This window comes from Melospiza melodia, chromosome 1 (genome assembly GCF_035770615.1).
Source record: "Melospiza melodia melodia isolate bMelMel2 chromosome 1, bMelMel2.pri, whole genome shotgun sequence".
Classification (NCBI taxonomy): domain Eukaryota; kingdom Metazoa; phylum Chordata; class Aves; order Passeriformes; family Passerellidae; genus Melospiza; species Melospiza melodia.
Window position 1 is genome coordinate 141,920,811 of NC_086194.1, and position 19,513 is coordinate 141,940,323.

Here is a 19,513-nt window from a genome sequence, read left to right on the forward strand (position 1 = left end):
TACATACATACATACATACATACATACATATATCCATACACACACACATCTCCTTTCAGAAGGCTGATGCTAGGATGTATTCCTCCCCAAATCAGAGCACTGCAAGTGCTAGGATAGCCATCCATCTCTTTGTGTATGCACACACCATTTACTGGTCTGGACAATGTCTATCAGGAATTAAGAGACCTCATTTGGGAAAAGGTTCAGTTATTTTGTTTGATGGGCGGAAGCAGCTACCTAATTTAATCTTTGTTATAGGTAATATGTATAAGGAGACATTAGAGTATCTGACAGGCAACTCTTTATAATATCTTCAAAATCAATATCAATACAAATTTTTTTTCACTTGATGGAATTATATCAAACCATTTGTTGAAGAAGAGTAATGTCTCTTTAGGTTGAGGAGGGAGGGGAATGGGAACTGAGGTAAAGGTACCAGGGCCTTCTTGGTGTAATAACTATAGTTTTAATGTGCTCAAACCTTCAATTTTAACATTACTACAACATGTTTTGTATTAAAGTTCTTTTTATCAAGGTCATGTCCCTTGCATTATTTAGTTTTGCTGTTGCAGTGTAATGAGGTCTCCTTAGGCTTGTATTTATTTTTTAAGTTCTCTTTTGTGGCAACTTCACCCAGCAAATACAATTACTGCAGCATATATCAATTAAAAGACACAAAATTAAAATTAACAGACAACTTAGTCACATTTTCCCAGAATAAGATGACATCTATGCCAGAATGGGATTTTTCTGTTGTAATCCAGGAGTGTTCCCGCTCTAAGATTCCAGGTATTCATTTCAGAAGTGTTTTCAACACTGCCTCACTTTGAAGTTGCCCACTTAAGCTTGACCACATGAGAAGGCAGCAGTGCTCTCAATGCACTGAGCCCTGCTGAGCCCCAGGATGCTGCAGTGCCAGCAGGAGCTGGGATGAGCCCAGTGCCAGCATCTCCTGCTCTCAGACACAGTCAGGCATCGTGTCCATGCTGAGCACCTTCATCACACTGCAGCATTCCCACCCGATTTCACAGCACCTCAAACCATCCCTGTACTTTGTTATACAAGTATTACAACATGCTTGCTGTAAAACATAGCTAAATTAACCTTACTAAGGTCCTTAATCTTTCTGTGGTTCTACTAATACTGTTATATAGGTGTTTGTCTTTACATGCAATATAATGTATTAATAAAATATACAGGAATGTCTATACTGACCAGATGAAAAAGGAAAAAATAACTTGGTTAAGAAATATAATTGCTGAGTTCCTAAAATATTAGTTTATATAAGTTTTCTCATATGTATATAGATGCACACACACACACAAAAAAATATATATATATATGAGAGAAAGAATGTTAATACAAAGCCAGATTATATTTTCATATACACAAAAACATATTTCTTAATAAAAAACTAATGCATTCTGGTGTGTTTTTCATCTTTTAAGTATGTGACACAAGGTAAATAATTGACTGGAAAACATTAAAAACTGTTTCTTAGTGTGTAAATGGAAAAAATTCTGCGCTGTCAATGGAATGAACCCCATAGGATTCAGATGGGATCTGGATCAAGCTAAACATCTAAATTTGATAATTAAGCAAAAAAAATATTTACCTAACAACATTTTTGGTTAACTCCAGATTTCAGATCTTTTTACTCCATATGATTTCAAACAGTTGTGCTATGAGTCTTGGGACAGAAAACACTAAAAAGAAATTCAACCTTTGCTATCTAAGAACACTATACACACTAGGACATTAAACTATTTCCTCAGTTGAAAGATACGACCTGTGGACCTAATCATGGCTAATTTAAAGCTGAGAATTTGATTAAGGGTGACAGTTCAATACACTTTTCTTTTTCTGTTCCATGGATTTAAAGAATAATTACAGCAAGAGAAAACACATGGGGCCAAAACACATCTAAGGTCAAGTTACATCAAGAATGAATTTGGCTCAACTTAATGAATCATGCTGACAAATGAAAAACAGAAGTATCATTACAGTGAAAGAGTAACACTGCTTTAATTATTAATAAGATGCCAGGTAGAAAATTCAAAAGATTAGGGCAAGATTAAATGGACATTGAACTCCCTCCAAAACTAGAGGAGACAGAAATCAGATCAAAAAACCCATGTCACCTACATCTATGAATACAGGATTATTTATAAGATATTAAAATATCAATGTATTTCCATATTTGAAATATTTCCATATTTGCCTTGTGCAGGCAGACACACCAGATTTTCCCAGTTACAAAGGAAAAAACAAAAAGAAAAAAATAAAAAAAAAAAAAAAACTAAAAAAAAAAAACCAAGAAAAAAGGCAGAGTCTGAATGTCAAAGTGTAAAACCTGCCGTGAGAAGGGTGACCATTCTGCAAAACCCAAGTGAGAGTTACTCAGTAGTTACTCAGTAGTCAGTCATCCAAAGCTTTAATCCCCAGGACACCAGAAGCCAGATAGGTGTGAAACTTCCTGCTGAGAACTATTCTCCCAGAGTCTGCAATTTGGCCTGTCCCTGGTTCAAAATGCAGAATCTCTGATGATTCTCTGCAGAATCTTACTGTGGTAAGACTGGGACTTAAGAACACTTTCCAGCAGAACAATGGACAGGGATGGAGGGGCAGAAAATTTGCCTGTTTAGGCACTCTATGCCTTCACTTCTGATTTTGAGAATGAAAAAAACATGATTATATTTGCTATTCTAAAGAAATAACACTACAATACAAAGAAAAATACTGAAAATAAAATGGCAATCTGAAATACCCCAATGTTTTCTAATATCTGAAGCTGTTGACCTCAGTTATGCTTTCTAGGCTCATCTATTCCTTACCGACAAATAAGAAATAAAAAACATATCTATTGAAACAAAAAAAGTGCAAGATTTTAGCCTGCTGTCAAGGCAGAAGTAAGAAGCGAATTGACCATTCTACAGCTACTCTAACAATTCCTACAGCAATCACTTTTGTAATCATCCTTTAAAACTGTTCATTGGGAACCCCACAAATGCCTTAGAGCAGTTGCATTTTGACTAAAAAGCTGATGAATCAAAGTTAGCTAATAATGCACCAGTGACAAGTATGGAGTAAAGCTTTTCCTTGTTACAACTGAATGTTTTTATATAACAAATTAACAGACAGAAAGTTTGTTAAAATCATCCTAAAGTTCCTAGACAATTAAAACTAGCCACATTACACAAAAGGACTGTTCACCCCTCATGCTATTCTAAGGACATGTTTACATGGAACTTAATATATATTTATGGTCATTACTTTGTTGCATAATCCAGCACTGTTGGAACATTGGCTAAAGCTTTGTCAGGTGAAGAAAAGGCAGATCATTTTATAGCTACCATGCACAAAATAAAAGCTAGAAAAAGCTTTGATGCCTGCCTGGAATAACACAAGACCATTAGTGAATAAAATCCTATTAGAAACAACAGATTCTGGGGATTATCCATAATTGCTTAGCAGTTTTATTGAAAAGTAAGCCAGAACCAAGTTCAATCAAAACTCTATTTGAGAATGTCACCTATATTTAGATTTAAAGGCAGGAAATAACACAAAACCTGTCAGGAGAGCAAAAGAGTGTCTTTTTTCAATGTTGCTAACATTCTTTGGCAAGTCACACATTAGATTTGTCCTTACAAAGTATTTCTGCCTTCACTCTCTCCTTACCAAATGCCTTCCCTTGAATAAGCTCAACCAGGAGTGAAGAAGACATTCAAAGCATTATCCCTCTTTTCTTTACAGCTTCCAAGCTCCTCTGTGACCAGTGACCATACATCTCCTTACATCTTAGTGCATTGATTGGTATGGAACTATTCCAAATATTTTAAAATGTTTAGGGTAGAAAATAATGTTTGAAAACTGAGACATTAATTACGAGCTTCCTTTTTGAAACACAAGCATGTGTTTCCATTATGACTGCTCGTAGCTAAGAGCTGGGTGATTGGCATGTAGTGGCAAACTGATACACCAACAGCCCCAGACACCCCAGTTTTATCCTCTAGATTTTACATCCTCTTAATGTTCTAATTAGTCCATATCACATAGACCACGTATATGAAGCATCTATGCCTTTGCTATACCAAGGAATTCCTTAGTCATGAATAATATTCTTTGTTTTTCTTACCTACTTTCTGAGAGATTTCTCTGATTTCTAAGATCCAAATAGCTTATTTGACACTGGCCAATTCAGGGACAGTCAGTAAACTGCATATAGCACACTGCAAGGCATGCCACAGCTTAGGGGTTTTGATTCTTTTCACATGCAAATACATGACTATACTTAAAATAACCATCACCAGTATAAGCATTATCCACTGAGTCTTTCATGCAGACTCAGTTTAAATGTAAAACAAAATGCAGAAAAATAAAATAATAAAAGGCCACTTACATTAGCATTTTCTGCACTAAAAAAATAAAATAAAAAACAAAACAGCTTGAAAATCTGGTTCATCCTACCACAACAATGCTAGATTTTTACAACAAGGTTTTGTGAGAATTTTCTCATCGGAAAAACTTCCTGCTAGTATCACTCACTCTCCCATAGCTGCTTCATTGATAGCACTGGAGCTATTCCAAATGCTCTTTATTACTTCAGGTAAACAAAGGTGTCAGAAGTGGGTTCATAGATAAAATCATACGAAACAAACAAAAAAACTTGTGAAAGCTTAAGTAGAAATAGATAAGTGAAACAGAATCAGAGTGCAAGATATTCATGACTTTCTGAAGACAGCACACTGAAGGTGAAATGTTTCAATTGGAACTTTTCTAGCATATGAATGCCAACAGTTAAAGTAAAGACTTTGGCTAACTCTTTTGAAGATTATTTCAAATCAGATTGAGTGTGGCTACAGATTGTAATCCCACAGCTCTGTACAGAAAATGGTTTAACTGTCTTTCTGCCATACAACTGTTTGCAACCAAATATTAGATCTCTAAAAGAGATCTAATAGAGATCTCTTTTAAAGAGAAAGAGCATCTATTTTACCAGTAAAAATTCATTGTCTTAAGACTCTGACACACTGAAAATTTTTTTGTATAATTCCCATAATTTGAATTTCATATTTTTCATATATTAATATTATGTGTTGAGTTTTAGTGGCACCTTTTTTTAATACTTTCTTAGCAAGATAAATATGTAACACAGACAAAAATGTAACACATACCTCGAAAGTGACAGGTATATTGCGCTTCAAAGCAATTTCAAACACTACGCTGATCTCAGATTTGTTTGCATCTTTATCTTCTTCTGATTCTTTTCCTGTTTCTCCATTCTGAAAATGATGCATACATAATCACACTACAATTCTTAGAAGATCAATAAAATACAATATCCTCCTCCCCGCCATTTCTCAAAGACTTTTGAGATCTCCTGTCAGGCTGAAATTTGTACATCCATCTCAGCACCCCATTATCAGACATCTGCTGACTGAAGCCATATATATTGTGCTTGTGCTTCATAACAAAGGAACATATACACCTTAATTTATAAATTAATTACAGACAGCAACTATGGATGTTAGTCTTATTAATGACATGGATAACAGTTGTCTGAGTACACACTTGTGTCAAACAGGAGGATCAAACAGATGCTTTGACCCATTTCTCAGGCTCTCTGTGGGTACCCCTTCTAAGCAAGGAGGAACTCTGTGCTTGTTGGCAAGTACAGAAGACTGTACTTCTCTCAGAAGAAATTCAGTCAATCAGCCCCACACTCTGACTGGGTCACCAGGTTACAGGTGTCCTCAGCAGGTCCAGCTGCTTAATGGCCCCTCCATCAACTTCCCTCTGGGAGTTATGACCAGTGTGAAAAGGTAGTGACAGAGAACAGCTTGCTCAACATAGAACATTATTTATTTATCCATAGGAACATAACAAACAGAGAGGCAAAGAGATAAAAAAAACAAAAGGCACGCGAAACATTTTTCTGCCTAAAATTCAGCTTTGCTTTACTCTTCAGGTAAATCTAAATTTTCTCACACAACCATTAGCACCAGGATCAGTCAGAGTTTTGCCTTTTGCAGCTACTGCCTTTGGTGTTTGTCCCCCAGGTCACATTTCCTCAGTTCTCAGAGGCTTCACTTCCAGCTATTTTCAAACTGCAAAGCTCTGAAATACTTCAAACTGGGATCTCTCAACAACCATGTAACCTTGGCCAGGTTCCTAATTTTTTATTAGTGGAGGTAAACATCAAAGACGCTTGGGCTGAATTAGGTGGATTCCTGCAGAGCTCCCATCTTACATAATAAAGTCTGATCTAAATCTTCAGCCACCAGCATAGCTACAAAATCCAGATACCACAGTTCCAAAACAACATTAAAAAAGCACTAGGTCACTAGGTTCTTCACATTACAATGAAATTGATCCATCTTTTATCTACCTTTTTTTAACTCTTAATATATTAATCTTTAAGATAACACAGGGCAAAAAATCCAACACTCAGCTACAGCAGGCAGACACGGAACACCTTTTGCCTCATGAAATTGTTGCAAAACTTTGATTCTGAAAAAAGCCATTTACATGCCTGATATTGATCTGGAGCTAAATACAAACGAAAATATTATAAAATTTATAGAACCTCCAGAAAAAAAAACAAAAAGGTGCTGTGCAAATAACAAGGGTAGTTACAATGAAATTATGTAGGACCTCTAGCTCATTTCATATAATGAAATTAAAGTATCACTGAAATGAAGAATGTAGATCATTACTTACAGGACAAGCAAAGCATTGATTAGTTTCACTGAGAAAGATCAGCAGAGTTAAAAGAACAATATTTAAAAGTAAAAAAAAAAATGGGGATATAAAGAATGGGATGCTACTATTCTGTAAAAAACCTTAGTTAGAATATTACTTGATATTGTATTAAATTAAATTTGTGCTTTATAAAGGACACTGATAATCTAAAAAGATGGCAAAAAAAAGCCCAGAGAACAAACTACCGATTAGAACAAAACAACTTTGCACTGACACTATGAAAACAATCAGTTCTACAAAAAATTCAAAAATAATTAAGAATAATTTCTACATATATATGTGGGAGAGATTTTTGATTTCTGTTGGTTACATTTAGCAAACTTAAGAAAACACCAATTAAAGAGAAAATTAAGCTAAATTAATTCTAAAATAAATACCTCACAAATTATCCTTGAAATTGAGAATAATCAAACACTGGCATAATTTACATTAAATGATATAATGCCCACTGGACTGTCAGCAAGCCTTCAAGTCAAGAATGTGTAGGTTTTCTAGCTGTACTCTAGTTTAACCAGATACGTATAGTCTAAACTAGAAACTATGGTTTAAATTTTCATGATCAATACAAACATCTGTCCAGAAAATCCCTCATTGTCCCTTCTGCCCCTACAATTTAACTCCCTGCATATTTTTTCCACCAAACATAGTAGAGAACCTAAAAGTGAGTGGAGAAAAGGGAGGATCAAAGTTCAGACATTAGTACTGAGCAATAAAGTTTCAAGCCTTAGGAAGATAAAATATGTTCAGGAGTGTCTCAGACACTTTGGATTTAAATTTGATCCTCATTCCCACAACTGACACTTTAATTGTAAGGCCTTTCTTAGCCTCACATCTATGAGACAGCAGAGGTGCTTTGGCAGACACACAATAGCTCTTTGTGAGAGCACATTCACCAGCAGCCCTGCCCTGTTGGCTGATTGCTTCTTGCTTCTGCTCACCTTATGCTCTTCTACACATTTGCCCAATTAGGTATTAAGGTGGAAATACTCCTTTTCAGTGGTTTAATATGGATAAAAGATTTTATCCTTTATTAAATTTTTCTAATAAAAGGGAAAAAAATGACAGTTTGAAATGGAAGAAGAATACACAGAAGGCTGAGTTAAGGATGGCCATGGAGGCCAAAATATCGATAGACTAAGTAAGTAACTACTGTGCTATGTTCCATGGATCCCATTCCAGTCAAGTTCACTGAGTTACTAATGGGATTACTAGATGGGTCCCAGCAGGTCTGTCCTTGCTCCCTCAGCAGCACACTGTCAGGGAGTGAGGAAGAAAGAGGCTCAAGCTCATAATGGATTTGAGGCCAGCCAGGGTATGATGTGCACTGGCTCTGACCCATGCCCGATGTTTGAGGAGCAATGAATCAATCATCTTCCACAGATAACCAAGCTGTCCAGTTTTGCTGAAGGAAATAGAATTTTACTAAGATGGACCATGTCCCATGGTGAAAACACACCCCACCACTGCATGGTGTCCTGTGTGCACTGCATGGTGTCCTGTGGCACCAAGCAGCCCTTAAACTCTATTTCAACCAGTCTCCAGTTCTCTGGAGAGCTACACTCAGCCCTACACAGCGCAACACTTTGTACTCTAACCATCATGATCTCAGCAAAGTGTTACCTCCAGCCTTCTCCAGCCACCTACAGCTCTAACCCATGAAGTGACAGAGGTGTTGTTCATGACTAACCTGCAACCAGTGCCCCTTAACCTCAGCATAACCAAGCCACAGAGATTTACTTGACTGAGAATTCAATTTAGTCTCCTTCAAACACACACCTGCTGTTGAGAACCTACAGTATCCCAAGTGGTTTTCAGCTACCCCCAGAGGTCTTGCAAGTTCTTGGCTTCTTTGACTGGGAAATGTTATTAAATTTTTGCTTTCAATTTAGAAAGATTATTCTGAGAATAATTTTTCTGTTCAGTACTTTTGATAATATGACACAACATTTTAATTTTTAAGCAGCAATGTATGCTGCTTAAAGACATAGCAGTGAAAAAGCAAGTTATTTAAAAAAAAAAAAAGGTTTCCTGAAGCACAGACCTGAGGTAATTTTTCTGGAATAGGCTCATTCTGAAGAGCTTGAAGGGCCTTCATTGCAGCATTATGTCTAGCAGCTTGACGAGTCTTTCCTTCACCAAAAAACTCACTGTTGCCAACAGTTAACTGGACATAGAAAATTTTAGGCACTGGGCAGTGATACCTGGAAGGAAGTCATGAAAAGAAAACAACAATACAAGTTAGGCATTTTACCTATCCATTTTATGTAAAATAGAGTAGTGTTTGGGGATAAAACATTATCTTTTCTCCCAGAATAAGACCCAGGACTCAAATGCATGGACTGTTCCTCAGCAAGGCAGTTGGTAACTCTGACAGCAGCTCCTATGTGCAAACCAGCTCCTCACCTACATTTGTGGAGATCTACAACAAGCTCTCCTGTTTATCAGCCCAACAGCCTAGCTCTGCTCTCCTCTTGGTTTGAGTGTTGAGAAGATGAAACCTAAGGAGAATCCAAAATTCCAGTGGAAGCCCTGCCGAGGAGACAACTCCTGTCCCACAGAGAAGCAGCATGGAGAAAGAAGGACTGTGAGGTTGTTCATATGAAACTTGTCATCACAGCTCAGCTCTAAGGGACAACAAAGTCAGATGACAGAGAATATACCTAGCAGAAATGGACCCTCAATTGACAAATAACTTGTTCATATTTTACAGCAATGTAAGAAACCTCAGGATTCCAGGATTCAAAAGCATGGACAAAAACAAGGTCCATCACAACAAAACTAGATTGACTCAACCCAGATTCAGTCAAACACAATACTCTATTTTCCTTATTCCCCTTAAAGGATCCTTTTTAAAGTGTGCTTTCTCCATTTTCATCTGAGGACATGGATGGCAACTTTTTAATATTACAACTTTCTGTATTTTCATTAATAAATGTAACCCAGTCATTCCATTTTCCATTTGTAAAACAAAATGCAAAGTTGATCAGAGAGCAGCGCACTTCAGAAGCTGACAAGTGTGAGCAAGCACTCTGGCCTCAATGTCCCTAAACTTTGTGCCTAACTCTAAAACTACATTTATATGGGAAGAACCAAGCATAACACTGGCTCAAATATACCTCTGGCTATAGGGCCTTGGAGGAGTGAGCTAAGTTGCCTCTATGACATGCAAAAAGTGGGTATTTACTTTGCTTTCTTGTTTACAGTTTAACACAGTTTACAGTTTAACACATTTACAGAGAATTATTAAGGCCTGGAAATACTTTTGCTTATGTAACATTTTCATAAAATCATATAACTCCTGCTGGAAAGGCTTCTGGAGATTACCTGGTCCAAAGCAGCATCCAGAACATGGTCAAGAACTGAAGTTACACTGCCTTGTCCAAGGTATTGTGGAGGTCTCCAAGGATGAAGATACCACAACATCTCTGGATGACCTGTTCTAGTGTCAGACCACACTTTCTGGAACACTATTACAAAGTTCCTACATGCCTAATGGAATTCAAACACTTGGCACTGATATTGTTGCAGATTTGCAGATGGAGCAAAGCTTCCTGCCAATGCCAAAAATTACCAGCTTCCATCTCTTGCCATCACAGGACTCCCTCCCAGTTTCCCAGCCCAACCAGCAGTGACTCTCCCTGCTCCTCCTTTGGTATGGCTGGGAATTCATGCTCTTGTACTTGCAGGGTCTTAGAGAGGATCCAAGTGATCTCTCACTTATTTGATCTAGTGATGTCAGCAGTTTGTTGACATCTTCCTGCATCTTCTTTATTGGCAACACAAATCCTCAGACACAGCACACGTCCTGCAGACAAGACCACAATCTCTACAGCCTGGCTAGAGCTCTGGAGCTAGCTCTGACTCAAGGTCTCTGATGTAACAGGAGAGCTGCTCCAGATGGTGCTAGGAACTGCGCCAGGTAGTGCATCACCAGCTCTGCTGAGCACAACCCCCTCCTCAGCAGAGTTTCCAACTCCCTTCTGCATCTTCTGCTGTGCAATCTGCTGTGCCTGCTGGCTCTCTCTGGGAGCAGTGCTCTGGGCCCTGCACTTACACGTGTTCTTCCCCAGTACCTGCTGAGAGGGTGCTTGACCCTCTCTAATCAGATGACTGGAAGGAAAGTTCAGTGCAGCTTTTGACCAGGAGCAGCTGACAAAGCTTACTGGCAGCTGCTAGAGCTTACCAGAAGCCACAGCCTCCTGTAGTTCTCTTTTCCCTGCAGCAACAGGTACTCTCAAGTTCCTTGAAGAGTTCCAGGAATCTTCCCACCATCCCAGAAGATGCAGGACTGGAAATGGCTGCCTGTGTTGGCTGCTGCTTAGCACAAGACAAGCTGTGTCATGCAAAAGCAGTAGGCACCTTGATAGCATGTCCCACCTCATTACTTCACAATCCTCTTTAAAGAGAAAAAAAATGAGGTAGTGCTGTTAGCAACTACCTAGATTTAGGGAAAATACAATATCCATCAGAAGTTCCTGTTTCCTGCTGAGTTACTAGACCTACCTTTGTCCCCACTGCCTGCAAAGGAGGAAAGCACATGAACTTAATCCACTTTATAAACTCAAATCCCACAACAAGCCTTCTCTTTTTCCCTCTCCCCTCCCCACCTTTTCATTTAAAGAGTGTTTAGGGAGCTATTTATGTGATAATAAGGAAAAATGATATTCAGCCTGTGGCTCTAGAGCCTCATGCAGCTCTTTGGCATCACCAGAATGATTAGGCTTTTACATGGTTTTGATTAAATTTTTCTTGCTCTCCTTGGCCTCAAGCAGAGTTGTAACACAGCACTGATAATATGAGCATTGCCAGGAAAGCGCAAAGGAACACCTGAAATCCTCAGAAAATGAATGAAATCTGTGAGGCTACTGGCTTCTCTACAACAAGGAGCATGTCAAAGGAAACAACACCGTGCTCTTTTCAGTGAGGACAGAGACTGTATTTACAAAAGCCTCAAAAGCAATCATAGTGTTGCAGTCTGCAAGTACAGTGTGACAACTAAACTGAGTTTTAATAATGAATGATTCTGCATCCTAAAGATGTACATAAGAGCAAGCCCATGCAAAGGCAAAGTTCTGTATCTGCCATTGATCATTAACAAACCTTCCTAGTATACTATATATGAGTTATCAGAAAGGGGTGAAAGCATTAACAATCTTTGGAATATTTATACAGAATTTAGTGATTATTCTGCAATAATCTACCAGCACAATATTTTCCATCATAAGAACATCTACTCATCAGCTCAGTCCTCTGTCCTACTCCTCAGTCCTCTGCCACTCTGTTCAGCTACAGAACTGAAATAGTCAGGATTTCAAACAGTAACACCTCACATATGGACTCATTAGGTCTCTAAAAGTTTTTTAATTATCTTCATTTAGAAACTATGCATCTTCCTGCATTCTACATGGCAGCTACAAATGCTAGGGTTTTCCTTGGAGAAAATTCTTATGTAAAAGAGATTTTCAGATGATACTGGCACACTCCTCAGAACATAAGCTGACCAACACAGCCAAATTACAGAAGATTGTAAGACTAGAAGACAACAGAACGGCATGTGAAATGATACGTTCAGTTGGAAGAAAACAAAGTGTGATAACAGATAATACACAATCAGTCACATATTACCTATAAAAACAAGTTCATTTTCATCTGGCTGTTCTGGACTTTTGAGATTCTTAAAAAGATTCTTCAAATAAGAGGTCTGGAAAGCAGGATCCCTTTATTCCCTTTAAGTTCACAGCATCTAAAATCTACTTTTTAGCTAATGCCACTAGAATAGTCAACCTGAAAAAGGATATTTGCTCTATGAATGTGACCTTGATGTCAAGTTTCAGCAATGAGTAAATATTTACAACTAGTTATAAACCCCTAAAAATAGGGGTTCATAACAGAAATGCTGACAGACCTCAACTAAGTTGGTGTGAGTGGGCGCCACTATAATTAAATAAATCACCAAGGTCTGCTGACAATTAGAAAACTCATTTTGGTTTGCCACAGAGACAAACAAAAATTCTGTTCATTATAATTTTACTGGAATATGATGTCATAACATGTAAGCATACTGAAACAATCTGCTGCTTTTCTAGCCAAAATATTAATTGCATACTAAGGAGCCCTTGGGGCCTCTTCCTTTTTGGCCATCAAATCCACACACACAAAGACAAATAAAGTATTACTTATGTGTTCATACTGCATTTCCTGCATTTCTCTGGATTCCTCAGTGGCATAAATGTTTTTGATAAATATTGTTACCTTCTTCTTAGAAAGGGAAAAAAAGCAAGTGCACGATGCAGCTCGCAGAAATCAGGAAGTTTATTTAGATTTAGCCTCATGCTAAAATGTCAGTGAAGTTTTCTCTAATTTCTAATGGTCAACATATTCTTAAACTAAGTAAAAAAGAACCAGTAAACCCAATTACTTCCCCACTACACAAGTGTTACAGGAAGTATTACCCTATTCCCATTCCATAATATTAGCAAAGTGAAGAGGAACTGGGACCATATTTCAGTGGCCAAGATAAAGGCCACTAAAATATTACCTACAACACCGAATGGGAAAGTCATTCTTCAGATGCCAGCTCTGTTGAAAGGGTCACTCTCTGCACTTTTTCAGCCTGGCTCCTTTTTCATAAGAAGTCAATCAAGCTAGCAGCCCTCCTGGCACTGTTTAATCAGGAGAATGCTGTGAGCTTTGTGAGCAGAGGGATAGAGAGCCACAGACCATGCAGGGGAGTAGGAAAGAGCATTTGCTGTGAACAACATTTTCTCTGAAACATTTGAAATTTCTCTAGGGGAGCAAGTTGCTTCGTGCAGCTGTTCCCAGGCCATATCCTATTTTCCTAAGCAGTCCATTAGCCACGTGCATTTCTTACAGATGTGAGTTCTATGGTTTGAAGAAGGAAACATCCACTTCTGTCACTTTTGTCTCCACACAGTGAACCTCCTGGTTCTTTCAGCAGATCCACAACAACACCTGGGAACAAAGAGGCTCTCTTTTCCAAGTACCCCTTTTGAGAGCTACAGTCCATTATTCTTGAACTGTGTCTACTACAGACTAGGCTGATCAAGCAGAGCCTATAGATGAAGCCTTGTTGCTCTAGTTCCAGGAAGGATTTTGCTCACAGGCTCTTGTCCTGCTGGGGGACTTTAACCACCCTGACATCTGCTGGGAAAGTAGCAGGGTGAGCTGTAGGCAATCCAGGAGACTTTTGGAATGCATGCAGGATAACTTCTTCACCAGCCTGATTAAACAGAGAATTTAGGGTGAAAAAGAGAATATATCACCCCTAGAAGGAGGATCTGGTAACTTGAGAGGACTATAAGGATGTTGCAAGGTCATCTAGGGAGAAAATTGGAAGGACCAAAGCCCAACTAGAACTTGATTTAGCCACTATAGTTTAAGACAACAAAAAAAGTTTCTATAAATACATTGCCAGCAAAAGGAAGGTCTTCAGCATTTGTTAAATGCGGAGAGTAGTGACAGGGGATGAGGAAAAGGCAGAGATACCAAATGCCTTCTTTGCCTCAGTCTTTAATATCAAGACCAGCTGTCCTCAGAATATCCAGGCCCCAGAGCTAGCAGTTGGTGATGGGGAGCTGAGTAAAGCCCTTGTAGATGAGGAGGAGATGGTTAGTGACCTGCTATGCTGACTAAACACCCACAAGACTATGGGCACAGATGGGATCTACCCCAGAGTCATGGAGGAACTGGTGAATTCCAAAAGACTCTCTCCAATCTAAAAGCAGTTCTGGTCAACTGATGACGTTCCAGCTGATTGGAAATTAGCAAATGTAACACCCATCTACAAGAAGTGTTGGAAGGATGATCTGGGGAACAACAGGCCTGTCAGCCTGACCTCAGTTCCAGGCAAGGTTATGAAAGAGATCATCCAGGGTGACATTGCATAGTACATACAAGACAAGAGGATCAAGACCAGCCAAAATGGATTTACAAAAGGAAAGCCCTGCTTGGCCAGCCTGATCTCCATCTGTGACAAAGTGGTTCACCTTAGTAGATGAGAGAAAGGCTGTGGATGTCATCTACCCGGATTTCAGTAAAGCCTTTGACACTATTTCCTACACCATCCTCCAAGAAAAACTGTCTTCTTGCAGCATGGATGGGTGGACTCTCTGATGGCTAAAACCTGGCTGGATGGCTGGGCCCAGAGATTTGTAGTGAATGGAGCTAAATCCAGTTGGCAGCCAGTTGCTAGTGGTGTTCTCCAAGGCACAGTTTTGGGGCTGGTCCTGTTTAATCTCTGTTTAATCCCTTTACTGATGATCTGGATGTAGTGACTGAGTGCAGTCAATTTGCCAATGACACTCAGCTGGGTGTGGCTCTGCTGGAGGGTAGGAAGGCTCTGCAGAGAGACCTGCACAGACAATCAGTGGGCTAAGGATGACTGCATGAGGTTCACTAAGGCAAAGGGCCGAGTCCTGCACTCACAACTACCTCATGCAGTGCTACAGGCTGCAGGAGGAGCTGCTCAGCACAAAGGGACTTGGCAGTGCTGGTTGACAGCTGCCTGAATAAGAGCCAGCAGAATGTCCAGGTGGCCAAGAAGGCCAATGGCATCTGTATCAATAGTGTAGCCAGCAGGACTAGGGAACCCCCCTGTACTCAGCATTGGTGAGGCCATACCCCAAGTACTGTGTTCAGCTTAGGGTCCCTCAGTTTGAGGAGCTGGAGCATGTCCAGTGAAGCACAACATGGTTCATGAAAGGTCTAGAAAATGTGTTCTTATGAGGAACAGCCAAGGGAGCTGAGTTTGTTTAGACTCAAGAAGAGGAAATGGCTTTAAGCTGAGACAGGGGCAATTGGGATTGGATGTTAGGAAAAAAAAAAATCATGATCAGGGTGGTGAGGTATTGGAATAGGTTGCCCAGGGAGGTGGTGGAGTGACCATCCCTGGAGGTGTTCAAGAGGCACTGGATGTTGGGGTTTAGTGGTATAAGAGTGGTAGTCATGCATTGATATTGTAATTGATGATCTTAAAGGTTTCTTCCCACCTTGATGATTCTACTTTATGATTCCTGAACCAAGTAATAGACAGCCCTACCAGAGGGGATGTGATACTGGATCTGTTGGTCACCAATGCAAGCAAGCTAATGAGGGACATCAAGACTGGAGGCTTCCTGGGCTACAGTGGCCAGTGAACTTGGTGTAGTTCCAGTCCTGAGGGATATGGGTCAGATAAAGAGTAAACTCAGGCTCCTGAATCTTAGGAAAGCTAACTTCCATATATTCAAGGAGATAATCAATAGGGTCCCTTGTGAGACTGCCCTCAGTGACAAGAGAGCAGAACAGAGCTGGCAGATCTTTAGTGAAGTCTTCCATGGAGCACAAGAGCTAGCAATTCCCAGGAACAAGAAATTGGTCAAGAAAAACAAGAGATCTGTGTGGCTGTGGCAAATGCAGAGGCATGGAAACGAGGACAGGTAACCTGGGAAGAGTATAGAGATGAAACACAGTTGTACCCGGATGGGGTGAGGAGGGCCAAAGTGAAGCTGGAACTGAACCTGGCAAGGGATGTAAAGAATAACAAGAGGGGCATCTACAAGTATGTTAACCAGAAAAGGAAGGTCAAAGAAAGTGCTCCCTGCTGAAAAACAGTGCTGGAAAACTGGCAACAACAAGTGAAGAGAAGGCTGAGGTACTCAACAACTTTTTTTGCCAGTCTTCAATGGCAACCTCTCTCACACCACCAAAGTCCCTATTGTAAGGAAAGGTCAGATTCATGACCACCTGAGGAACCTGAATATAAACCTGAACATAAATATAAAGTTTCTGGGACCTGATGGGCTGCAACAGAGTCCTGAGGGGAATAAGTGGATTTAGTCACCAAGCCCCTCTCCACAATATCCCACTCTCTAAACTGGAAAGAACCACATCTGATGAATGGACTGTTAGATGGATAAGAAAGTGTTTGGACAGTGCAGCATGAATGTAGCAGTTAGTGTCCCTGTCCTGATGGACATCAGTGACAAGTGGTGTTCCTCAAGGATCTGTATTGGGACTGATGTTATTTAATACCTACATTTATAACATGGACAAAGGGATCAAGTGCACCCTCAACCAGTTTGTACATGACACCAAGGTGAGTGGGGAGGTTGTCACACCTGAGGGATGGGATGCCATCCACAGGAACCTGGGCAAGCTCAATAAACGGGCCCATAGGAATCTCATGAGATTTAACAAGACCAAGTGCACAGTGCTACACTGGGTAGAGGTGATCCCTGGTATCAGCACAGACTGGGGGATGAACAGATTGAGAGCAGCTCTCCCAAGAAGGACTGGAGGGTGCTGGTGTGTGAGAGGCTGGACATGAGTAGGAAATTCTTTACTGCGAGGGTGGTGAGGCACTGGAAGAGGTTGCATGGAGCAACCTGGTGTAGGTGGAAGGTGTTCCCACCTATGGCAGGGGGTTGGAACAAGATGATCTTTGAGATCCCTTCCAACCTAAACCATTCTATGATTCTATGATGAATTACTCTGGCTGTTCTCTTCTAGCTTACTTTCACATCCTCCAAAAACATTTTTAAGGTAAAGTGAGCAAGGCACACACTGTGTATCATTTTTAGCCACAGACATCCCTTATTTGAATGCTGACCTCCTCCCAGCTACCTAGATGTGAATTCAAAGAAGAAAACTCATGTATACTTGTCCCAGATTATTATTCATTCAAAGGCTGGTGCTAAATCATAAGTCAAATCTTTTAAAACTTTAAATGAATTTAATTAATTCTGAATGATTGAGTATTTTTTCTCTATTTAGTATTTGCTATGGTCATTTATGAAACCAATTTTGACCTAGTTATAGAAAATCCCTAAGCAAAAGAATGTTTAAGTGACTATGTAAGAATTGTAAAGAAAACCATGTGATGGAAACATATTATTAACAGAAAGACATTCAAAAGCATCTGTCCATTTTTTTTAAAAATAGTCAGAAAACATAACAAAGATGCTTTCCATTTTAAAACATAGAAATGCCTTCTCTATTTCAAATGAAAGAATGCAAGAAAATCCCACATTAAGCAGTCAAGATCCATGAGTTGCACGCAACTGCAAATGTAATCCTCTTTATCTGTTAAGGTCTATTAGAAAACAAATGAGATTACTTGCTTCTGCTGAGAGGATGATCTAGAAGCTGAGTTGATACTTAGGAATCTCCTACTGTTCACCTTGGCTATACTTTCACATACATTATTTTGTTTTGTGTCAATACTGTCCTATAACTTATATAGTTTATTTATTTTTCAGTTGTTTACCCTCCAAGATGAGCTTTCCTACTCCCTGTCAGCCTTTGCTTTGAAAGGGAACAAGTTAAAGCATTTCAGAACTTTTCTGTATAAAAGGCTACCCACTGTCTTGATCATCCTTCACAGCCCTTCCCCATACTTGCTCCCGTTGTGAAATACAAAAGCCAAGAATGATAGACCACATATCAATAAAGGGCAAACAGTGTTCTGTATAATAGAAGTACTTATGTATCTATGCCAGAAATATCTTGCTCAACACATCTTAAAAATCACATTTTCCTCTCCACTAATTCAACCACATTAGTTCTTCTCAGATTCTCTTGCAAATACTTAATAATATAACACTTCTGTTCTGTGGTTTTCAACTGAATAACCCTCAGGTGACAACAGAGTTAGTACTACTAGTGCCTCTGTTATTAATCTTCCATTTTAGACTGGAAAGTCTAGTCTTGTTGCATTTCTAATACATCAGTCCTCTCTATCACCCAAGTCTTCCTGCCTATCTTGACCTTTCTGTGCATCAATGATGCCTTCTACATCTCATGAACATTTTCCTACTTCTTGTGCAAACACATTTAACAAAAATAGCTTAAAAGGTTGATTCTAAAACTGGAAGAACTCTACCTAATAATCTTCCTCTTAGCTTGACTTTTAATACTGCTGATTATTCTTCTTTTCTTTCCCCCTCTGCATTTCTTACACAAATCCCCTTCTCCTTCAGTTTAATGAAAACATTATCCTTATCTAATGCAATAAAATGCTTAACTGAATCCCACAAATATAAGATTTACTTTACTCTCTTTACCTAAAAAATGAGCTGGCACATAACATGTAAGGTTAACACATTAGTCATACACAATCTACCTTTAATACACAGTAATTTCAAGTTGAGTTTTATATCTTTCTGTCCGTCTTTATTTATACTTTCTTTTAAACTTTGTTACGAGTCTGGGAATTTTTCATGAAGCTAATGATAATTCCCTTTTCTATTTTTTTTTCTTTTCCTGAGCTAGAGGCTATGTATTTCCTTCAAGCAGCATGAGTAACTTAGTAAGAAAAAGAATTTACTCATATTTCCACGATCACAATATCGAAACATTCCTGAGTGAAAAACAAGAGGGAGGAGGATTCAGTTTAACATAACATTAACTAATCTGGAATCTTCCCAGCAGAATTTGTGATGACAAGACAATAATATTGCCACATCACTGTTTCTCCGAATTCCAAGTTGCTCAATAGACATTCGACTGAAATAAATAGTTCAATATTTACTCTCTGCATTTATCACTACTTTGTTTACCATTTATACCAAATATGTACAACAAGAAGTAAAAAATAAAACTGTTGCTCATTACAAGTAATTACAAGAAACCAACAGAAAGCTATAGACACTTTAAGTTTAGGAGTTTGAACCATCATGGATTAAGCTGACAAGTAATAGAGCAAACATACTGAACTAGCTGTGGAGCACTACTTTCAGAGTAATTTCAAAAC

The 19,513-nt window shown here is 39.1% G+C and overlaps 1 protein-coding gene across 3 annotated transcripts in view; it reads right to left on the bottom strand.

Annotated features, from left to right (window-relative positions):
* STAU2 (staufen double-stranded RNA binding protein 2) overlaps window positions 1-19,513 on the bottom strand; it is a 168,792-nt gene that overhangs the window by 107,330 nt on the left and 41,949 nt on the right. For all 3 annotated transcript variants that reach the window (XM_063170364.1, XM_063170355.1, XM_063170373.1), the window contains 2 exons: window positions 8,804-8,963; window positions 5,175-5,282 (listed from right to left, as the gene is read on the bottom strand). In XM_063170364.1, the coding sequence (XP_063026434.1) occupies window positions 5,175-5,282; window positions 8,804-8,963 (268 nt within the window). The remainder of the gene's footprint in view (window positions 1-5,174; window positions 5,283-8,803; window positions 8,964-19,513) is intronic.